This window comes from Bufo gargarizans, chromosome 9 (genome assembly GCF_014858855.1).
Source record: "Bufo gargarizans isolate SCDJY-AF-19 chromosome 9, ASM1485885v1, whole genome shotgun sequence".
Classification (NCBI taxonomy): Eukaryota; Metazoa; Chordata; class Amphibia; order Anura; family Bufonidae; genus Bufo; species Bufo gargarizans.
In genome coordinates, this window is record NC_058088.1 from 194,885,228 (window position 1) to 194,910,294 (window position 25,067).

A 25,067-nucleotide genomic window follows, 5' to 3' on the forward strand; every position below is an offset into this window, starting at 1 on the left:
GGCAGTATTGTTTATACTGGTTATAACTGATACGTCCAGCAGGTGGCAGTATTGTTTATACTGGTTATAACTGATACGTCCAGCAGGTGGCAGTATTGAATATACTGTTATTACTAAATATCTCCAGCAGATGGCAGCAGTCATTATACTGGTTATAACTGCAGCCTTCCCTCAGCTGACCAAGCACAGCGCTGTACACTGTATAATGGCCGTGCTTGGTATTGCGCTCAGCCCTGTTCACGTCTATGGGGATCAGCTGCTCCTAGGCTACGTGTATGGTGTACCAATATGCCTTAGACTTTTCCTGCCATTATCCAGCGCAGGGCACACTGTGTACGGCACAGGCAGCGCAGGGCGCACTACGTACGGCACAGGCAGCGCAGGGCGCACTATGTATGGCACAGGCAGCGCAGGGCGCACTATGTATGGCACAGGCAGCGCAGGGCGCACTATGTACGGCACAGGCAGCGCAGGGCGCACTATGTACGGCACAGGCAGCGCAGGGCGCACTATGTACGGCACAGGCAGCGCAGGGCGCACCATGTACGGCACAGGCAGCGCAGGGCGCACCATGTACGGCACAGGCAGCGCAGGGCGCACCATGTACGGCACAGGCAGCGCAGGGCGCACCATGTACGGCACAGGCAGCGCAGGGCACACCATGTACGGCACAGGCAGCGCAGGGCGCACCATGTACGGCACAGGCAGCGCAGGGCACACCATGTACGGCACAGGCAGCGCAGGGCGCACCATGTACGGCACAGGCAGCGCAGGGCGCACCATGTACGGCACAGGCAGCGCAGGGCGCACTATGTACGGCACAGGCAGCGCAGGGCGCACTATGTACGGCACAGGCAGCGCAGGGCGCACTATGTACGGCACAGGCAGCGCAGGGCGCACTATGTACGGCACAGGCAGCGCAGGGCGCACTATGTACGGCACAGGCAGCGCAGGGCGCACTATGTACGGCACAGGCAGCGCAGGGCGCACTATGTACGGCACAGGCAGCGCAGGGCGCACTATGTACGGCACAGGCAGCGCAGGGCGCACTATGTACGGCACAGGCAGCGCAGGGCGCACCATGTACGGCACAGGCAGCGCAGGGCGCGCTATGTACGTCACAGGCAGAGCAGGGCGCGCTATGTACGGCACAGGCAGCGCAGGGCGCGCTATGTACGGCACAGGCAGCGCAGGGCGCGCTATGTACGGCACAGGCAGCGCAGGGCGCGCTATGTACGGCACAGGCAGCGCAGGGCGCGCTATGTACGGCACAGGCAGCGCAGGGCGCGCTATGTACGGCACAGGCAGCGCAGGGCGCACTATGTACGGCACAGGCAGCGCAGGGCGCACTATGTACGGCACAGGCAGCGCAGGGCGCACTATGTACGGCACAGGCAGCGCAGGGCGCACCATGTACGGCACAGGCAGCGCAGGGCGCACCATGTACGTCACAGGCAGATCCGGGCGCACTATGTACGGCACAGGCAGCGCAGGGCGCACTATGTACGGCACAGGCAGCGCAGGGCGCACTGTGTACGGCACAGGCAGCGCAGGGCGCACTATGTACGGCACAGGCAGAGCAGGGCGCACTATGTACGGCACAGGCAGCGCAGGGCGCGCTATGTACGGCACAGGCAGCGCAGGGCGCGCTATGTACGGCACAGGCAGCGCAGGGCGCGCTATGTACGGCACAGGCAGCGCAGGGCGCGCTATGTACGGCACAGGCAGCGCAGGGCGCGCTATGTACGGCACAGGCAGCGCAGGGCGCACTATGTACGGCACAGGCAGCGCAGGGCGCACTATGTACGGCACAGGCAGCGCGCTGAATGCAGGCAGGATCTCCTCGCTAATGATAAAGTACATGGAAGATAGACTATACTGGACTGTAGGATTCAGGGTGAATTGTTGGCACGTTACTATGGGTTTTGGGTTACAGTTTGGGCCCTCGGTCTCTATAAGCTTTGCCATCACTGTCCTCGGCCAAGTGACCGATGAACGTGACGTCGCGGACCTAAGAAAAGCAGAGAGAAGACTTTGGCGCTTACAGGAGATCCAGTGCCCTCAGCTGATCGGCGAGGGTCCCGGGTGTCGGACCCCCACCGATCAGATACTGATCACCTATCCAGAGGACTGTCGTCAGTATGAAATTCTTGGAAAACTCCTTTAAGGGTGCAGTCACATGACTTTGTATTTTGCGGATGCACAAAAAATACGGATAATCCGCGTTGCATTTGTTTATTTATTTATTTGTTCAACGAATAGGACGCGTTCTGTCTTTTTTGTGGGCGGGGTGGGCTGTCCGCAATTTTGCGGCCCCGTAGAGGTGAATGGGTCTGCATCTGATCCGCTAAAAACGCAGAGCAAATATACGTTCCTGTGAATGGGGCTTAACCCAGGGTCTGGCTGCACGTGGCATAATGGATTTCAATGGTGTCACAACTGCGACTGGATTTTTTGCGACTGCCGTGTTGCAGTAGTTTCATAGCCACCATTAAAATACAGTACATGAAATGTCACGTGACACACGCGCCGGACCGTAATGTAGCCAGCAGGTGGCGGCATTTATTATACTGGCTATAACTACAACCTTCAGCAGGTGGCGGCATTTATTATACTGGCTATAACTACAACCTTCAGCTGGTGGCGGCATTTATTATACTGGCTATAACTACAACCTCCAGCAGGTGGCGGCATTTATTATACTGGTTATAACTATAACCTCCAGCAGGTGGCGGCATTTATTATACTGGTTATAACTACGACCTCCAGCAGGTGGCGGCATTTATTATACTGGTTATAACTACGACCTCCAGCAGGTGGCGGCATTTATTATACTGGTTATAACTACAACCTCCAGCAGGTGGCGGCATTTATTATACTGGCTATAACTACAACCTCCAGCAGGTGGCGGCATTTATTATACTGGTTATAACTACAACCTCCAGCAGGTGGCGGCATTTATTATACTGACTATAACTATAACCTCCAGCAGGTGGCGGCATTTATTATGCTGGTTATAACTACAACCTCCAGCGGGTGGCGGCATTTATTATACTGGCTATAACTACAACCTCCAGCGGGTGGCGGCATTTATTATACTGGTTATAACTACAACCTCCAGCGGGTGGCGGCATTTATTATACTGGTTATAACTACAACCTCCAGCGGGTGGCGGCATTTATTATACTGGCTATAACTACAACCTTCAGCAGGTGGCGGCATTTATTATACTGGTTATAATTACAACCTCCAGCGGGTGGCGGCATTTATTATACTGGTTATAACTACAACCTCCAGCGGGTGGCGGCATTTATTATACTGGTTATAACTACGACCTCCAGCAGGTGGCGGCATTTATTATACTGGTTATAACTACAACCTTCAGCGGGTGGCGGCATTTATTATGCTGGTTATAACTACAACCTCCAGCAGGTGGCGGCATTTATTATACTGGTTATATAACTACAACCTCCAGCAGGTGGCGGCATTTATTATACTGGTTATAACTACAACCTCCAGCAGGTGGCGGCATTTATTATACTGGGTTTAACTACAACCTCCAGCGGGTGGCGGCATTTATTATACTGGTTATATAACTACAACCTCCAGTGGGTGGCGGCATTTATTATACTGGTTATAACTACAACCTCCAGCAGGTGGCGGCATTTATTATACTGGTTATAACTACGACCTCCAGCGGGTGGCGGCATTTATTATACTGGTTATAACTACGACCTCCAGCAGGTGGCGGCATTTATTATACTGGTTATAACTACAACCTCCAGCAGGTGCGGCATTTATTATACTGGCTATAACTACAACCTCCAGCAGGTGGCGGCATTTATTATACTGGTTATAACTACAACCTCCAGCAGGTGGCGGCATTTATTATACTGACTATAACTATAACCTCCAGCAGGTGGCGGCATTTATTATGCTGGTTATAACTACAACCTCCAGCGGGTGGCGGCATTTATTATACTGGCTATAACTACAACCTCCAGCGGGTGGCGGCATTTATTATACTGGTTATAACTACAACCTCCAGCGGGTGGCGGCATTTATTATACTGGTTATAACTACAACCTCCAGCGGGTGGCGGCATTTATTATACTGGCTATAACTACAACCTTCAGCAGGTGGCGGCATTTATTATACTGGTTATAATTACAACCTCCAGCGGGTGGCGGCATTTATTATACTGGTTATAACTACAACCTCCAGCGGGTGGCGGCATTTATTATACTGGTTATAACTACGACCTCCAGCAGGTGGCGGCATTTATTATACTGGTTATAACTACAACCTTCAGCGGGTGGCGGCATTTATTATGCTGGTTATAACTACAACCTCCAGCAGGTGGCGGCATTTATTATACTGGTTATATAACTACAACCTCCAGCAGGTGGCGGCATTTATTATACTGGTTATAACTACAACCTCCAGCAGGTGGCGGCATTTATTATACTGGGTTTAACTACAACCTCCAGCGGGTGGCGGCATTTATTATACTGGTTATATAACTACAACCTCCAGCAGGTGGCAGCATTTATTATACTGGTTATATAACTACAACCTCCAGCAGGTGGCGGCATTTATTATACTGGTTATAACTACAACCTCCAGCAGGTGGCGGCATTTATTATACTGGTTATAATTACTACCTCCAGCGGGTGGCGGCATTTATTATACTGGGTTTAACTACAACCTCCAGCGGGTGGCGGCATTTATTATACTGGTTATAACTACAACCTCCAGCGGGTGGCGGCATTTATTATACTGGCTATAACTATAACCTCCAGCAGGTGGCGGCATTTATTATACTGGTTACAACTACAACCTTCAGCGGGTGGCGGCATTTATTATACTGGGTTTAACTACAACCTCCAGCGGGTGGCGGCATTTATTATACTGGTTATAACTACAACCTCCAGCGGGTGGCGGCATTTATTATACTGGCTATAACTACAACCTCCAGCGGGTGGCGGCATTTATTATACTGGGTTTAACTACAACCTCCAGCGGGTGGCGGCATTTATTATACTGGTTATAACTACAACCTCCAGCGGGTGGCGGCATTTATTATACTGGCTATAACTACAACCTCCAGCGTGTGGCGGCATTTATTATACTGGTTATATAACTACAACCTCCAGCAGGTGGCAGCATTTATTATACTGGTTATATAACTACAACCTCCAGCAGGTGGTGGCATTTATTATACTGGCTATAACTACAACCTCCAGCAGGTGGCGGCATTTATTATACTGGCTATAACTACAACCTCCAGCAGGTGGCGGCATTTATTATACTGGCTATAACTACGACCTCCAGCGGGTGGCGGCATTTATTATACTGGCTATAACTACAACCTCCAGCAGGTGGCGGCAGTCATTAGACAGATGAGGAGGACGTATATGGGGGTCGCAGAGATGGGGGGTGAGAGTGAGGCTTGGATTAGATGATCATGGCTGCCAGGGCACAGGCGAGGTCTGTCTACATTTCTGCTGGGGTCTCCGTTGACCTGTCGTCTCCTGTTAGCCTTCTGTGTGGTTAATTTTCTCCATGAACCAGGAAGATCAGGATGGGCATGCATGGTAGATATAGAGCCTGTAATTGTTTATTACGGCCACTAGATGGCGATCTTCACTCAGTTTTCAGATTTTGCTACAATCCAGACTAAATTCTTACATTTTCCATTGGTTTATTGCCGCCTGGCCTCAGGGCATGCTGGGAGTTGTAGTTCCCCCGTAGCTGGAGGCCTCTGATATAAAGTTTGCTGTGTTGTAGCGCATGGTGGGAGTTGTCATCCTCCTCCTCCTCACTTGGTTCACTGCGCTGCTGGAGATGTTGTGACTACGTCCTGCAGAGTGTCGCGCCCCAACAATGTGATGCTCGTTGCGTTTGCAGAATGCGGACTGAGTGTGAGAGATTTGTAGATGCAGCTCTGGATGCGACTGGAGTAGAAAGTGTGATGGAACTCAACAAGGGGCAATTACTGGAATATATCTGGGGGGGAGGTTGGTTCCAGGTGAGATCTGGTCAGGAAAGCTGGGTGCCGACCAATATGGCCGCCATTAGAGCCTTTCTAGTCCTGCCTAGCTATACACTGTAATGGCGGCCATATTGGCTGTGGGGAGGAGCCTGACACAACCACACCTCCAAAGAAGACTGCTGTGGTTGGGGGAGGGGGGGTGAGATCACATGGGGGTTATTAGAGGGCGCCCCCCCCCCCAATTGATGATATCTCGCCCGTCTATAATAAGATTGGAGAAGTGACGGATTTCACAACATCCCGCTTCCACTTCATATCTCCTCCGTCAGCGAACTCTGAGGAAGCGGTGCGATGTTCTGCAGCCGGCACAAAGAGGAACTACAACCCCCCTCCTCCAGCACCGCAGACACTCCAGTCCAGGCCCTTCTCCCCCACCAGTAAACCCAATTCTTATCACTGCTGAGGGTTTGTTACAGTTGTATCCAGTCAGCAACAATAATCCTCTGCTCTACTCGAGTCACATCCAAAGCTGCATTCACAATCGCCGGCAGCTCACTGCTGATCCCCTGATTGGTTGGCCGCTTTGCACGGTGGGAGGTGTAGTCTTTTAGGAAGTTCTGAAAAGAGCTGCGTTTCCCATGATGCAGTGCTGTGCGGGATAGTAGGGTCAAATTCTGACTGCAGCTCTGGATGTGACTGGAGTATTAGATCAGTGCAAACGAAGCTCAGCCCCGTCTGTAGGACATTAGCCGGGTCTTGAAGGCTGACAATTCCATGAAAGTTGTCAGAGCCCAACTGCTATTTCTTGTATCGCTTAGAGAGCTGCACTGATTTAAAGGGGAACACCACAAAAACGTGTCCTAGAAATATGGCCTCCCTCAGATGTGTAAGATCTCCGGCATCCATCTCCGTTTGCTGTCAGTGACTGGAGACATACAGAACTCATTGAAAGTGAGAGATGGGATACACTGTCACGACTCCTGGACATGATCAGGTTTGCAGCCGCGTGTTCACTGACAGCAAGCAGAGATCTAAGCGCAAGCTATAATAAAAACCCCGGACACTGAATAGTATAGACGGCTCTTTACAAAATATACAATATTATGAAGAAAACGGAAAGAAACACAATTTCGTTCTACACTGGTCCACGCCCCAAGAGCTGGCACTCTAATGGCTCGCACAGCTGTGGGGAAGACTGTAATGTTATCTTACAGCGCGAGGACCAGCAGTCCCTGTAATAAATAATGGATCCTCTAGGGGGCGACGCCCGGAGGTCGCTCAGAAGGCACTTGGCTGGTCACAGTTCTTGGTCGCAGACTTGGCTTTGAGGTCGCTGGTTTATGGCAGGCTGCTGATGTCTCTTCTGGGTGGGGGGCCCACGGGTTTTGGGGGGGCTTCATAGGCTTTTCCTTCAAACATCATGATGCTGGAAAGATAAAGAAAGGGTTAAAGAGGAACCAACAAAACACAACATCAATGAAAAGCAATGGATTGTCCTCTCAGGCTGCAGCCCTGTCTTCTCCCCTCTCATGCACCTCAGCCAGGAAGCCCCCGAGGAGGGGGCTGGGATCAGCCGGGATAGCCTACGTCCACACAGCGAGAGCCGCCATTTTGTCGGAAGGAATCTTCTAGTTACTAACAGTATAAGATAGATTTGTGTTCCCGCCATGTGGATCTGTAAAGGAGTCGGCAGGATAATAAATCTACCAAGATAAATCCCCCTTCCCATTCCTAAATGGTGCCATAGTGGGACAGATTTGTCTTCCAGGTTCCAGGGAAAGCTGGGTTACCATCATGTGGTGCTATAATAGACTGCAGAATTCTAAATCTACCCAAAAAATCCCCCTCCCACTAGGGCTGAAACAATTACTTTCATTGAATCGAGTAATTCGACACAAAAAAGTCCTTGATGCAAATTTTTGACCACGGAGCGGGAGTAAAGCGCTTGCTATTAACGCTCCGTGGTCGCCCGCCGGCCCGCACCGTGCTGCACTTTCAGGCCTGACACCTCGTCAGGACGTAGTACACGTAAGCGTGCACTGTGACCCGCCGCTGTGTGACGTCAGGACGAGCAGCGCGCGGGAGAAGAAGATGGACGAGCTGTGGAGCGGCGCCCCTACAGGAGAGGTAAGTATTTTATCTCACTGGCGCTGGGGACATGGAGGGGGCACTGGTGGCACTGAGGGGACAAGCTGGTGGCACTGGGGAGGATCACGCTGGTGGCACTGGGGAGGATCACGCTGATGGCACTGGGGGGGCAGCTGGTGAGTTTTTATAAAGAAAAATGTTCTTTTAATTTGTTTTTTGTTATTAGAGTACTCGATCAATAGAATACTTGATTACAAAAATAGTTGATAGTCGATAGCCGCAGCCCTACTTCCCGCTCAGGTTCCTGGGAAAGCTGGGTTACTACCATATGGATCTTTAATGAAGTCTGGAGATTTCTAAATCTATCAAGAAAAATCCCCCTTCTCACTCCTAAATAGTGCCACATCACTGTGCTTGAGGATCCTGGGAAAGCTGGGTTACAACCATGTGGAACTGTGATGACTGCAGAATACTAAATCTGCCAAAATAAATCCCCCTCCCCATTGCTAAATGGTGCCATAGTGGGACAGATTTGTCTTTCAGTTTCCTGGGAAAGCTGGGTTATTACCATGTGGAATTGTGATAGAGTACTGAAGTGTGTAAGAATGTTATTATGGGGCATCAGTGGACATTATATGGAGAGGGGTATTAGCGGACAGAACTACAACTCCCAGCATGTTCAGACTGTTTTTATGGGGCATCAGTAGACATTATATGGAGAGGGGTATAAGAGGAGAGAACTACAACTCCCAGCATTTTCAGACTGTTTTTATGGGGCATCAGTGGACATTATATGGAGTGGATATATATGAGAACTACAACTCCTAGCATTTTTAGGATGTTATGAGCTATCAGAGGACATTACAGGGAATGAGTATAAGGGAAGAAGTACAACTCCTAGTATTTATCAACTTATGGGAGGAAACACTAAGCATGCCTACACAGCACAGGAGCTCCACCCACATGGTGACATCACTTGTGTCCTTACAGGTCCTTCACCACTTCTCTGCACTGCTGAGCTCTGCCTCATTGAATAAATGATAGATCTCAGGGGAGGGAGCAAGAGTGGCTGCTGGGGACCAAGGGCAGGGACTGACAGCATTTCAGTGCAGCTGGTTAAGCCCCGCCCTTCCTGTTCAGTGTGATGATGTCATGCTCGGTCACCCAGCCGTTCTGTAACCGAAGATAGAGAACATTTTCAGGGTTTGGTTCCCCTTTAATATGGAGTCTGTGCCACTTAGGGGGTGAGACCCATCAAGGGGGTGGGGGGTCCTGATTGTCTGTGTCCATTCTGGCTATGGGTGGGAATCAGGCTACTGGGGGCGTGAGCACATGGGAGGGTCCCCCACCCCTCTGCATATGACCCTGCTTCAGTCCAAGGGGTAACCCCGAAATAACCATGGCCCGTATAACTGCCCGGCCTTCTATGATCATGCCTGTCTTCCAGTGTGGAGCGGGCCCCATCAGTGGTGGCAGGAGCCAGCTCCAGGAGGGGCCCCTCTCCCCTAGGTACCCCCTGACTCAAACAGAAAGACCCCTCACATTCTGCAGCAAATACTGGGCCATAATATGTGTATTACAGAGCAGCCACGCGGATTCGGGGTGAACGTCCTCATCATCTCCTCCATGTTCTCACTTCTTTAAAAAAAAAAAAAAAGGAACAAAATCAGAACATCCAGAAATTCTTCGGTGACGCATCCCAGGAGTAAATGCTGAGGCTGTAGCTTTAAGAGGTTTAAGTAACAGCAGCTTCTGGCCCAGAAGATATAGGGAGATGAGACCATGATCCACAGAACTGGTCAGCGGAGACCCTGCAGGAGGTCAATCAACTTGTGACCAGCAGATGGCGCTGCAGCCTCATTCTATTCAGGTTTCTAGCATTGTGCTGTAGGACAGGAGAATACAGTCTATTGCCTCCTGTTATCAGCCATTTCAGGGGAGAGGATGACTGTAGGACAGGAGAATACAGTCTATTGCCCCCTGTTATCAGCCATTTCAGGGGAGAGGATGACTGTAGGACAGGAGAATACAGTCTATTGCCCCCTGTTATCAGCCATTTCAGGGGGGAGGATGACTGTAGGACAGGAGAATACAGTCTATTGCCCCCTGTTATCAGCCATTTCAGAGGAGAGGATGACTGTAGGACAGGAGAATACAGTCTATTGCCCCCTGTTATCAGCCATTTCAGGGGAGAGGATGACTGTAGGACAGGAGAATACAGTCTATTGCCTCCTGTTATCAGCCATTTCAGGGGAGAGGATGACTGTAGAACAGGAGAATACAGTCTATTGCCCCCTGTTATCAGCCATTTCAGGGGAGAGGATGACTGTAGGACAGGAGAATACAGTCTATTGCCCCCTGTTATCAGCCATTTCAGGGGAGAGGATGACTGTAGGATAGGAGAATACAGTCTATTGCCCCCTGTTATCAGCCATTTCAGGGGAGAGGATGACTGTAGGACAGGAGAATACAGTCTATTGCCCCCTGTTATCAGCCATTTCAGGGGAGAGGATGACTGTAGGACAGGAGAATACAGTCTATTGCCCCCTGTTATCAGCCATTTCAGAGAGAGGATGACTGTAGGACAGGAGAATACAGTCTATTGCCTCCTGTTATCAGCCATTTCAGGGGAGAGGATGACTGTAGGACAGGAGAATACAGTCTATTGCCCCCTGTTATCAGCCATTTCAGGGGAGAGGACGACTGTAGGACAGGAGAATACAGTCTATTGCTCCCTGTTATCAGCCATTTCAGGGGAGAGGACGACTGTAGGACAGGAGAATACAGTCTATTGCTCCCTGTTATCAGCCATTTCAGGGGAGAGGACGACTGTAGGACAGGAGAATACAGTCTATTGCCCCCTGTTATCAGCCATTTCAGGGGGGAGGATGACTGTAGGACAGGAGAATACAGTCTATTGCCCCCTGTTATCAGCCATTTCAGGGGAGAGGATGACTGTAGGACAGGAGAATACAGTCTATTGCCCCCTGTTATCAGCCATTTCAGGGGGGAGGATGACTGTAGGACAGGAGAATACAGTCTATTGCCCCCTGTTATCAGCCATTTCAGGGAGAGGATGACTGTAGGACAGGAGAATACAGTCTATTGCCCCTGTTATCAGCCATTTCAGGGGAGAGGATGACTGTAGGACAGGAGAATACAGTCTATTGCCCCCTGTTATCAGCCATTTCAGAGGAGAGGATGACTGTAGGACAGGAGAATACAGTCTATTGCCCCCTGTTATCAGCCATGTCAGAGGAGAGGATGACTGTAGGACAGGAGAATACAGTCTATTGCCCCCTGTTATCAGCCATTTCAGGGGAGAGGATGACTGTAGGACAGGAGAATACAGTCTATTGCCCCCTGTTATCAGCCATTTCAGAGGAGAGGATGACTGTAGGACAGAAGAATACAGTCTATTGCCCCCTGTTATCAGCCATTTCAGGAGAGAGGATGACTGTAGGACAGGAGAATACAGTCTATTGTCCCCTGTTATCAGCCATTTCAGGGGGGAGGATGACTGTAGGACAGGAGAATACAGTCTATTGCCTCCTGTTATCAGCCATTTCAGGGGAGAGGATGACTGTAGGACAGGAGGATACAGTCTATTGCCTCCTGTTATCAGCCATTTCAGGGGAGAGGATGACTGTAGGACAGGAGAATACAGTCTATTGCCCCTGTTATCAGCCATTTCAGGGGAGAGGATGACTGGAGGACAGGAGAATACAGTCTATTGCCCCCTGTTATCAGCCATTTCAGGGGAGAGGATGACTGGAGGACAGGAGAATACAGTCTATTGCCCCCTGTTATCAGCCATTTCAGGGGAGAGGATGACTGTAGGACAGGAGAATACAGTCTATTGCCCCCTGTTATCAGCCCATTTCAGGGAGAGGATGACTGTAGGACAGGAGAATACAGTCTATTGTCCCCTGTTATCAGCCATTTCAGGGGAGAGGATGACTGTAGGACAGGTGAATACAGTCTATTGCTCCCTGTTATCAGCCATTTCAGGGGAGAGGATGACTGTAGGACAGGAGAATACAGTCTATTGCCCCCTGTTATCAGCCATTTCAGGGGAGAGGATGACTGTAGGACAGGAGAATACAGTCTATTGCTCCCTGTTATCAGCCATTTCAGGGGGGAGGATGACTGTAGGACAGGAGAATACAGTCTATTGCCCCCTGTTATCAGCCATTTCAGGGGAGAGGATGACTGTAGGACAGGAGAATACAGTCTATTGCTCCCTGTTATCAGCCATTTCAGGGGAGAGGATGACTGTAGGACAGGAGAATACAGTCTATTGCCTCCTGTTATCAGCCATTTCAGGGGGGAGGATGACTGTAGGACAGGAGAATACAGTCTATTGCCCACTGTTATCAGCTATCGTCTTCATTTTTCATTAATGATTTGAGTGACATGAGGACCCCATATCTACAGTGCATATATATTTATATCATATATGGCTGATATCAAACGCTTTTGCACCGTAATAAGATCTGGACTTAGTGTTACCGGCCCTTTAAGTAAAAGCTTTCCAGTGTGTTTATCCCCTGTTTATATGCTTGGGATTAGGAGCGGCCCGACCTGCCCCAGGTTATGTGCAGAGGTAGGTTATGTGCAGAGGTATATATGGTATACAGGGATGTTCTGCAGCGTGATACAAGCTAATAAATCCTGAGTAATATAAAGTGATAGCAGAGCGCAGTAGAGTGCAATCACGTCAGCCTTCTCCTAACCCAGTGATGGTGAACCTAGGGCACGGGTGCCAGAGGCGGCACTCAGAGCCCTCTCTGTGGGCACCCGCACCCTGGAGAAAGTCTATGGTGTACCAATATGCCTTTTCCTGCCATGCATCAGCAGAGGGCGCACTATGAACAGCGCATTGAATGTAGGCAGGCTATTATAGCTAAATGATAAAGTACCTGGAACATATACTGTATTAGTAGTCAGGTTAAATTGCCATGTTGGAACTTTGCGATAAATAAGGTGGTTTTGGATTGCGGTTTGGGCACTCGGTCTGTAAAAGGTTCGCCATCACTGTCCTAACCTAATAGAGCAATTGCAAGATGAATGGTGAAGCATCTGCCCACCTTCGGACCCCCTGAGCGGAGTCTGTGCATCCGGTAACCGTACGTTTATGTCTGAACCCCTCATCGTATTCGGCAGCTCCCTTAAAGCTGTATACCCACATTTTACTTGCGCCTCCACACCATTCACCACCCAAGCTGCAGCACAATGAAAGGCAGACTCCATACAAAGTGCAGAGAAGAGCTGCCAGCGCGCCCCTCCCCTGAGCCCCCCAATTTCCTTCTCACGGAGCTCTGGTTGGGGCGCCTCATGGGAATGCATTGAAAGAGACAAGACGCACAGAAAACGGATTGTCTGGAGGTTAGGCAGCGTGCCACATGTGAGGGGGTCTCAGCCACTCCAGAGCCCGCCGCCCCGGCCGCAGATAATGGCTGATAACAGGGAGGGATGAGGGGAGGACATCCGCACAAAGGGCCGCACTGTTCCCACCCGGTGCGGCAGTAACTGGAGGAGAGCCCCCGATACTGGAGCCTCATCCTCCGAAAGGTGACGGGTTACCTGATCCCAAAGACTCTGATGTCTCCAGAGATAAGAGAATATGATCCCCCTGAGGGGTCACATGTGGTGAGGAGCGGCCCCTAAAATCAGAAATCTCATCAGTCAAGGGGAAAGCTGGATCACAACCACCGGGTCATCATTATGGCCCCCACAAGGGAAATTATCCGGCTCTCCTGAGTGGGGGATGTATCTGCTGCTCGGGGCAGTAGGAAAGCTCGGTGGTCATCCCTGAAGGCCAGGGTGGTGGTCTCATAACTAAACGGGCTGTGAGAACAAAGGGCGACTAATAATGTAGGGACCACCTGGAATAAGGCACTAGAGGAAGCACACATAATGGGGGCCTGGCCCCCACACACCAATACAGACTGCACCCCCATAATACAGGCCAAAGTGCCATCAACCCCCCATTAATAGTATCAGTAACGTGCCCCCCCCCCCCCCCCAACCATATCCAGTAATACTCACTGTATTTAAACAGATTATACAGCCACCACTAGAGGGAGCTCACTACATACAGATTATACAGCCACCACTAGAGGGAGCTCACTACATACAGATTATACAGCCACCACTAGGGGGAGCTCACTACATACAGATTATACGGCCACCACTAGAGGGAGCTCACTACATACAGATTATACAGCCACCACTAGGGGGAGCTCACTACATACATATTATACAGTCACCACTAGAGGGAGCTCACTACATACAGATCATACAGTCACCACTAGGGGGAGCTCACTACATACAGATTATACAGCCACCACTAGAGGGAGCTCACTACATACAGATCATACAGTCACCACTAGGGGGAGCTCACTACATACAGATTATACAGCCACCACTAGAGGGAGATCACTACATACAGATTATACAGTCACCACTAGAGGGAGCTCACTACATACAGATTATACAGTCACCACTAGAGGGAGCTCACTACATACAGATTATACAGCCACCACTAGAGGGAGCTCACTACATACAGATTATACAGCCACCACTAGGGGGAGCTCACTACATACAGATTATACAGCCACCACTAGAGGGAGCTCACTACATACAGATTATACAGCCACCACTAGAGGGAGCTCACTACATACAGATTATACAGCCACCACTAGAGGGAGCTCACTACATACAGATTATACAGCCACCACTAGGGGGAGCTCACTACATACAGATTATACGGTCAGTACTAGTGTTATGTGCTGCTGTCTGCTCTGATATATCTTTTGAGGCACAGGAATGTGGGGTGTGAAGGGGTTAATAATGCTATACACGCACTGGTTTTTGCACCTGTCGTACTCAGTTATTCTTGTGCTGCTCCATAGGGGTAGCGACGTTATCTAGTGACTTTACGTTCAGTCTTAAGATATATTTAGATGTCGCTTTGTTTTGTCTGCGCCCCAGGATTCCTCAGGGGGACGCCTAATTGTGCGGTGCCTGCTGTGAACAGCTGCGCTCCACCCTCCACATCAGTCCTGGGAAGGGTGGAGTCCGGGGACCGCGACAAACACAAAGCTGCTCTTCAAGTGCATGGGAGTGGGGGGACTTTACTTCTGCGGCACTTCTTATAGACCCCATGATGTCTGATAGTGGATTGAGACCTGTCCCTGTGTGCAGTATCTAATCCTATCCTGTGTGATACTGTCTGCTGAGCTGTGTATCTAATCCTATCCTGTGTGATACTGTCTGCTGAGCTGTGTATCTAATCCTCTCCTGTGTGATACTGTCTGCTGAGCTGTGTATCTAATCCTATCCTGTGTGATACTGTCTGCTGAGCTGTGTATCTAATCCTCTCCTGTGTGATACTGTCTGCTGAGCTGTGTATCTAATCCTATCCTGTGTGATACTGTCTGCTGAGCTGTGTATCTAATCCTATCCTGTGTGATACTGTCTGCTGAGCTGTGTATCTAATCCCATCATGTGTGATACTGTCTGCTGAGCTGTGTATCTAATCCTATCCTGTGTGATACTCTCTGCTGAGCTGTGTATCTAATCCTATCCTGTGTGATACTGTCTGCTGAGCTGTGTATCTAATCCTATCCTATGTGATACTGTCTGCTGAGCTGTGTATCTAATCCTATCCTGTGTGATACCGTCTACTGAGCTGTGTATCTAATCCTATCCTGTGTGATATTGTCTGCTGAGCTGTGTATCTAATCCTATTCTGTGTGATACTGTCTGCTGAGCTGTGTATCTAATCCTATCCTGTGTGATACAGCCTGCCGAGCTGTGTATCTAATCCTATCCTGTGTGATATTGTCTGCTGAGCTGTGTATCTAATCCTATCCTGTGTGATACTGTCTGCTGAGCTGTGTATCTAATCCTATCCTGTGTGATTACTGTCTGCTGAGCTGTGTATCTAATCCTATCCTGTGTGATACTGCCTGCTGAGCTGTGTATCTAATCCTATCCTGTGTGATACAGTCTGCTGAGCTGTGTATCTAATCCTATCCTGTGTGATACAGCTGCTGAGCTGTGTATCTAATCCTATCCTGTGGGATACTGTCTGCTGAGCTCTGTATCTAATCCTCTCCTGTGTGATACTGCCTGCTGAGCTGTGTATCTAATCCTCTCCCGTGTGATACAGTCTGCTGAGCTGTGTATCTAATCCTATCCTGTGGGATACTGTCTGCTGAGCTCTGTATCTAATCCTCTCCTGTGTGATACTGTCTGCTGAGCTGTGTATCTAATCCTCTCCCGTGTGATACAGTCTGCTGAGCTGTGTATCTAATCCTATCCTGTGTGATACTGTCTGCTGAGCTGTGTATCTAATCCTATCCTGTGTGATACTGTCTGCTGAGCTGTGTATCTAATCCTATCCTATGTGATACTGTCTGCTGAGCTGTGTATCTAATCCTATCCTGTGTGATACTGTCTGCTGAGCTGTGTATCTAATCCTCTCCTGTGTGGTAGTCTGCTGAGCCGTGTATCTAATCCTATCCTGTGTGATACTGCCTGCTGAGCTGTGTATCTAATCCTCTCCTGTGTGGTACTGTCTGCTGAGCTGTGTATCTAATCCTATCCTGTGTGATACTGTCTGCTGAGCTGTGTATCTAATCCTCTCCTGTGTGGTACTGTCTGCTGAGCTGTGTATCTAATCCTCTCCTGTGTGGTACTGCCTGCTGAGCTGTGTATCTAGTCCTCTCCTGTGTGATACTGTCTGCTGAGCTGTGTATCTAATCCTCTCCTGTGTGATACTGTCTGCTGAGCTGTGTATCTAATCCTCTCCTGTGTGGTACTGCCTGCTGAGCTGTGTATCTAATCCTATACTGTGTGGCACAGTCTGCTGAGCTGTGTATCTAATCCTATCCTGTGTGATACTGTCTGCTGAGCTGTGTATCTAATCCTCTCCTGTGTGATACTGTCTTCTGAGCTGTGTATCTAATCCTCTCCTGTGTGGTACTGTCTGCTGAGCTGTGTATCTAATCCTCTCCTGTGTGGTACTGCCTGCTGAGCTGTGTATCTAGTCCTGTCACTTCTGTGCTACATTCTGCTGCAGGTGGCAGCGCCCGTGGGTTGGCGCCCGCTCTAGCGCTCTTGTACCGGTCGGTGTGGGAGGCGGCGTTCTTGTGAGGACTGCGCCACTGTGTGAGATTATGAAGACCTCACAGATACACTGCCTGAGATGGAGCCTGTTTTCTTGCTGTCAGTGAATGGAAACATTCCTGTTTACCTTCAGAGGCTGAAACACTTCTGGAAGTAATGTTTCTCACAGATGGGGGTTTGTTACAATGTATCCCGTCCAGACTATGGGACTCCAGACTGATACATTGTAACAAACTATCAGGACAGGAGGGAGATTTCTGCTGCTCAGTTGATTGTCTAGGCTGGATACAACTGTAACAAACTCTCTGCTGTGAGAAATAATAGGTCAGGATGAGGATGCTGTAGTTTACTGACAGCAAGCAGAGATCTTGACCCCTTCCTAATCTGCCAGTATTTGGCATTGGACGGCGGCTATAGCACTGCACAGATCTATATGTGGTCGGGGGTGTCCGCCGTCTGTGGAGTTGCCCTTTAAGCAGTCATACCTCGTCAGGGGACACTTATGTGGTAGAACGGGTTCGGCTCTGCGCCACCGGCGGTGACACAACACTGGGAGTAATCGGGGTACAGTCATAGGAGGCAGATTGCCAGCTATGCATATAGGTATCCGGATGGTATTCCGCGCTCCCGATAATACCGGTGTATCTAACCGAGGCGGGTGCGGCTCGGATACCTGTCACGGGTCAGTGATCAGGTAGAAGGGTTTGGTGATGACGAGCTGCAGTTCTCTGGTGTCAGCCATTAATTCCCCCCACTGAACCGAATGTATGTGGTCTGTCCTATAAAATGCAGGAAGCGCAGCTCTGGAGCACAAAATGTGTATCTGAATCTAGTATATGAGATGTAATACTCTAGTCACCACCAGAGCTGCACACCAGTGCTTCACAGCACACACTGGACCAGCAAGCAGATGTCAGGTTGCGGGACCCGATAACCAATAGGATAGCAGCAGAATTGCCAGTGCAGCTTTGGATATAACTGGAGCATAAGACATGATGTAACTTTAGGATCTCTCTCCCTTGTTTATTGTCCTCCACAACTGAGTGTCATGGCCGCCATCTGCCTGGCACTCGGTTGGTACATGACGGGTGATGCCAGCTGCCGCCAGCTGCTCTGTTGTGACCCAGCACATTCCGATGCCGGCGTCCTACACACTGGAATGAGATGCCCACGATCCATGAACCGCAGTGGGCAGCACATGCCAAGAATGAATCCCATTAACCCCGGGTCACCCCCGTACACGCAGCCCCCCCCCCCCCCCCTCATTCTATCCGCAGCGGACAGATATAAAGCCTCAAAGCTTAGAACGTTACGTCACCTTGTAAATACCTACCTTATACTATGCCTTATCCTCCAGTCACACCCAGAGCTGCATTCACAGTTCTACATTGTGGTTGTCTAGTCTGTTAGGTCACATGGCGCCTGCTTTTGCAAGGGGAAGCAGGGTTGTGAATGCAGCTTTGGCTGTGAGTAGAGTATATCATATTGTTCAGCTGTTGTTGCCATGTTCTGGGGCTGGGAGGCATTGCTGATAAATGCTCGCCTCCGTCTCCTCCAGGTTCAGCCGGTGACCTCCTTCCAATGGACAGGGCGGCAGTCACAGGGACGATCCTGCTGAGGGCGAGTAAGTTCGCCACCTGCTTTTGAGACAAGTGTTGAGCAGCAGACGTGCTGCTTGAGACGACTGCTGCCTGCACCACCTGTCACCAGAGCTGCCCCCCATGGGGGACTTTGGGAATGGTTACTACACACTGCTGTTATGGCGTATGCTGAGGACAGGTCATCGGTATCAGAACGGCGGGGGTGGCAGGAGTCGGGCCCCCGCCGATCAGCTGTTTGGACAGGCCGCTGCACTTACTGAGCACAGCGCCATCCATAGGATTGTGGCCACACTTGGTATTGCAGGTGAGCCCCATGCACTTGAATGGGACTGAGCTGTGCCTAGGTCACGTGACCCATGTATCATGACGTCACTGGCCTAGGAAGGGGCCTAAATGCTCACGGAGCGCCGTGGCCTCTTCGCCGTCAATATCACGTTCCCAGAAAACCCCTTTAAGATTTGCTTGTATCGGAGTTACTCCTTTAGGGTAGGTTCACACGGAGGATTTTCTGTGCTGAAATAATGGATCCGCGTAAAAAATGCGGTTTTGACATGGATTTTCCTTTTCTGCCCATTTCAGTGGGAATTCTGGACGTGGATTCCCGGCAGAAGACTTCACAGGACGCTTACGTTTTTTTCTGCTGTGAGGTTTTTAAAAACTACAAGCGGGAAAAAAGCGCAGTGGGGAAGACCTGCTGTGTTTGGCGCAGAATCCACTTACATTTTTAGGATGGAGGACCTCTTTCCCACCACCATCTTGATGAAGTCTCTGTAGCTGATGGTGTCGCTGGCGCCTCCGGTCACTTCGGAGATCATCTTCTTCATTTCTAGATGGGTTTTGGGGACCCCAAGCTTCTCCATCATCATCTTCAGTCCCATCATGTCTAGAAGGAGCGTCGGTAGGTTAGTCAATGCCGCACTGTATCGTCAAGATATTAACGGGGGGGTCTAAACCGGGGTACACACATTGGGGGCCATTCCCTGGCATAGGGTGGCGGGTAGGACCTCTACATGTCTAGCTAGGAGCAGGAATTTCATTTTTGGTGCACAGACAGCAGAAAGTGGGAGTCATTTATTAAGTGGCGCACTCCGCGTAATACATTGGTCGCTGTTTCCTCCAATGGGGCTTATACTAAGACCTGTGTGTGAAATGCCCGGTCTTTAGTGAATGACCCCCACTACGTAGACACAGATGGATGTGCGATACCGATTGCAACCTGTGCACTGCTAACATTGTGCATATAGGGGGCGATTTATTTTCAGGGGAGTCTGAAAGGCGGGGCGACAATCGGCCATGGGAGCCATGACACATCACTTACCGATTTCTCCTTGATCGTTTAAGTCAAATTCCATGAATTTTTCTAGAACAAAGAGAGAGCGGATGATGAGGATGATGATGAATCGTATACAATGAATCAAGGTAAACATGGTGACATTGTGTCCTGTTACATTTCGTGTCATTGGCTCCTCCCCCCGCGCCATCCGCATTACAGAATTGTTACAATGTTACAGAACAATGCAGACAATTTCAGGATTGTCAATCACCGACCCGTACATGTCGGCAATCACTGCAGGAAACGCTCATTATGCCGCCATACAACAATGGCCATGAGCGCTGAATCAGCGTCGACACACCTGCGCCAGAGGCTGTATGTCCGCCCGATCCGGGCCATGTCTTCTTTCCTGTTCACTACTTATTATCTATAAGAGTTAAACATTTACAAACATTTTTATGAGGCAGCAGAGACCTTCTCCTACTCCAGCTGAGAGGCAGCAGAGACCTTCTCCTACTCCAGCTGAGAGGCAGCAGAGACCTTCTGCTACTCCAGCTGAGAGGCAGCAGAGACCTTCTCCTACTCCAGCTGAGAGGCAGCAGAGACCTTCTCCTACTCCAGCTGAGAGGCAGCAGAGACCTTCTCCTACTCCAGCTGAGAGGCAGCAGAGACCTTCTCCTACTCCAGCTGAGAGGCAGCAGAGACCTTCTCCTTCTCCAGCTGAGAGGCAGCAGAGACCTTCTCCTTCTCCAGCTGAGAGGCAGCAGAGACCTTCTCCTACACCAGCTGAGAGGCAGCAGAGACCTTCTCCTACACCAGCTGAGAGGCAGCAGAGACCTTCTGCTACTCCAGCTGAGAGGCAGCAGAGACCTTCTCCTACTCCAGCTGAGAGGCAGCAGAGACCTTCTCCTACTCCAGCTGAGAGGCAGCAGAGACCTTCTGCTACACCAGCTGAGAGGCAGCAGAGACCTTCTCCTACTGAAGCGGAGAGGCAGCTTTCTGCAGCAGAGACCTTCTCCTACTCCAGCTGAGAGGCAGCAGAGACCTTCTCCTACTCCAGCTGAGAGGCAGCAGAGACCTTCTGCTACTCCAGCTGAGAGGCAGCAGAGACCTTCTCCAGCTGAGAGGCAGCAGAGACCTTCTCCTACTCCAGCTGAGAGGCAGCAGAGACCTTCTCCTACTCCAGCTGAGAGACAGCAGAGACCTTCTCCTACTCCAGCTGAGAGGCAGCAGAGACCTTCTCCTACTGAAGCGGAGAGGCAGCTTTCTGCAGCAGAGACCTTCTCCTACTCCAGCTGAGAGGCAGCAGAGACCTTCTCCTACTCCAGCTGAGAGGCAGCAGAGACCTTCTCCTACTCCAGCTGAGAGGCAGCAGAGACCTTCTCCTACTCCAGCTGAGAGGCAGCAGAGACCTTCTCCTACTCCAGCTGAGAGGCAGCAGAGACCTTCTGCTACTCCAGCTGAGAGGCAGCAGAGACCTTCTGCTACTCCAGCTGAGAGGCAGCAGAGACCTTCTCCTACACCAGCTGAGAGGCAGCAGAGACCTTCTCCTACTCCAGCTGAGAGGCAGCAGAGACCTTCTGCTACTCCAGCTGAGAGGCAGCAGAGACCTTCTGCTACTCCAGCTGAGAGGCAGCAGAGACCTTCTGCTACACCAGCTGAGAGGCAGCAGAGACCTTCTCCTACTCCAGCTGAGAGGCAGCAGAGACCTTCTCCTACTCCAGCTGAGAGGCAGCAGAGACCTTCTCCTACTCCAGCTGAGAGGCAGCAGAGACCTTCTCCTACTCCAGCTGAGAGGCAGCAGAGACCTTCTCCTACTCCAGCTGAGAGGCAGCAGAGACCTTCTGCTACTCCAGCTGAGAGGCAGCAGAGACCTTCTGCTACTCCAGCTGAGAGGCAGCAGAGACCTTCTCCTTCTCCAGCTGAGAGGCAGCAGAGACCTTCTCCTTCTCCAGCTGAGAGGCAGCAGAGACCTTCTCCTACTCCAGCTGAGAGGCAGCAGAGACCTTCTCCTACTCCAGCTGAGAGGCAGCAGAGACCTTCTGCTACACCAGCTGAGAGGCAGCAGAGACCTTCTCCTACTGAAGCGGAGAGGCAGCTTTCTGCAGCAGAGACCTTCTCCTACTCCAGCTGAGAGGCAGCAGAGACCTTCTCCTACTCCAGCTGAGAGGCAGCAGAGACCTTCTCCTACTCCAGCTGAGAGGCAGCAGAGACCTTCTCCTACTCCAGCTGAGAGGCAGCAGAGACCTTCTGCTACTCCAGCTGAGAGGCAGCAGAGACCTTCTGCTACTCCAGCTGAGAGGCAGCAGAGACCTTCTCCTACACCAGCTGAGAGGCAGCAGAGACCTTCTCCTACACCAGCTGAGAGGCAGCAGAGACCTTCTCCTACTCCAGCTGAGAGGCAGCAGAGACCTTCTGCTACTCCAGCTGAGAGGCAGCAGAGACCTTCTGCTACTCCAGCTGAGAGGCAGCAGAGACCTTCTCCTACTCCAGCTGAGAGGCAGCAGAGACCTTCTCCTACTCCAGCTGAGAGGCAGCAGAGACCTTCCCCTACTCCAGCTGAGAGGCAGCAGAGACCTTCTCCTACTCCAGCTGAGAGGCAGCAGAGACCTTCTCCTACTCCAGCTGAGAGGCAGCAGAGACCTTCTCCTACTCCAGCTGAGAGGCAGCAGAGACCTTCTCCTACTCCAGCTGAGAGGCAGCTTTCTGCAGCAGAGACCTTCTCCTACTCCAGCTGAGAGGCAGCAGAGACCTTCTCCTACTCCAGCTGAGAGGCAGCAGAGACCTTCTCCTACTCCAGCTGAGAGGAAGCTTTCTGCAGCAGAGACCTTCTCCTACTCCATCTGAGAGGCAGCAGAGACCTTCTCCTACACCAGCTGAGAGGCAGCAGAGACCTTCTGCTACTCCAGCTGAGAGGCAGCAGAGACCTTCTCCTACTCCAGCTGAGAGGCAGCAGAGACCTTCTCCTACTCCAGCTGAGAGGCAGCAGAGACCTTCTCCTACTCCAGCTGAGAGGCAGCAGAGACCTTCTGCTACTCCAGCTGAGAGGCAGCAGAGACCTTCTGCTACTCCAGCTGAGAGGCAGCAGAGACCTTCTCCTACTCCAGCTGAGAGGCAGCAGAGACCTTCTCCTACTCCAGCTGAGAGGCAGCAGAGACCTTCTCCTACTCCAGCTGAGAGGCAGCAGAGACCTTCTCCTACTCCAGCTGAGAGGCAGCAGAGACCTTCTCCTACTCCAGCTGAGAGGCAGCAGAGACCTTCTCCTACTCCAGCTGAGAGGCAGCTTTCTGCAGCAGAGACCTTCTCCTACTTTTCCGCCAGCAGTTGTAACCTATAACGCCTTTACCTGCTTACTGAAGGACCCCCCCCCCCCCCCCCCTAAGATGAAGCACTCTATTATTATTATGTAGATCCCTGCTCTGTTTTCAATGGCCCCCGGCTGAGAGCTAGGGGCCCCGCTGTTTATTTTTGCTTCATTTTTCATTCAGTCCCTCATCTTCTTTCCTGCGGCCGCTCCCCGCCATTGCTCTGCTATTACTCCTCTCAGAGGTGATTATACATTATTAAGTCCGCTAATAAAAATGTCCTCAAATATGAAAAACAGGATTAAAACTCAGAGGAGCTGATGCTGCGAGTGACTAAAATCTGCATAACTGGCGATATGTGATAATAATCCCGCCACAGCCTGCCGACCCATCACACTGCAGGCTGTATCACACAGGATGGGATTAGATACACAGCTCAGCAGACAGTATCACACAGGATGGGATTAGATACACAGCTCAGCAGACAGTATCACACAGGATAGGATTAGATACACAGCTCAGCAGACAGTATCACACAGGATAGGATTAGATACACAGCTCAGCAGGCAGTATCACACAGGATAGGATTAGATACACAGCTCAGCAGACAGTATCACACAGGATAGGATTAGGTACACAGCTCAGCAGACAGTATCACACAGGATAGGATTAGATACACAGCTCAGCAGACAGTATCACACAGGATAGGATTAGATACACAGCTCAGCAGACAGTATCACACAGGATAGGATTAGATACACAGCTCAGCAGACGGTATCACACAGGATAGGATTAGATACACAGCTCAGCAGATGGTATCACACAGGATAGGATTAGATACACAGCTCAGCAGACAGTATCACACAGGATAGGATTAGATACACAGTTCAGCAGACAGTATCACACAGGATAGGATTAGATACACAGCTCAGCAGACAGTATCACACCTGATAGGATTAGATACACAGCTCAGCAGACAGTATCACACAGGATAGGATTAGATACACAGCTCAGCAGACAGTATCACACAGGATAGGATTAGATACACAGCTCGGCAGTCAGTATCACACAGGATAGGATTAGATACACAGCTCAGCAGACAGTATCACACAGGATGGGATTAGATACACAGCTCAGCAGTCAGTATCACACAGGATAGGATTAGATACACAGCTCAGCAGACAGTATCACACAGGACAGGATTAGATACACAGCTCAGCAGGCAGTATCACACAGGATAGGATTAGATACACAGCTCAGCAGACAGTATCACACAGGATAGGATTAGATACACAGCTCAGCAGACAGTATCACACAGGATAGGATTAGATACACAGCTCAGCAGGCAGTATCACACAGGATAGGATTAGATACACAGCTCAGCAGACAGTATCACACAGGATAGGATTAGATACACAGCTCAGCAGACAGTATCACACAGGGTAGGATTAGATACACAGCTCAGCAGACAGTATCACACAGGATAGGATTAGATACACGGCTCAGCAGCCAGTATCACACAGGACAGGATTGGATACAATGTCTACCTTTGCTTTGTTAATCTCTGCACCTCTTGTGCTATATCTTTATTACTAACTACTCCCCTCAGCATCTCCCACATTTGGTAACATTGCCGCGCACTTCCTTGGCTCTGCTTTGTGGCGCTA

At 50.5% G+C, this 25,067-nt stretch overlaps 1 protein-coding gene across 1 annotated transcript in view; it reads right to left on the bottom strand.

Moving 5' to 3' along the window:
• Window positions 1-7,063: 7,063 nt before the first annotated feature.
• Window positions 7,064-25,067, bottom strand: part of AIF1L (allograft inflammatory factor 1 like) — a 30,893-nt gene continuing 12,889 nt past the window's right edge. Inside the window, exons 4-6 of the mRNA XM_044268718.1 lie at window positions 20,141-20,182; window positions 19,543-19,705; window positions 7,064-7,421 (exon numbers count right to left, since the gene is read on the bottom strand). Coding sequence (XP_044124653.1) covers window positions 7,334-7,421; window positions 19,543-19,705; window positions 20,141-20,182 — 293 coding nt within the window. The 3' untranslated portion in view covers window positions 7,064-7,333. The remainder of the gene's footprint in view (window positions 7,422-19,542; window positions 19,706-20,140; window positions 20,183-25,067) is intronic.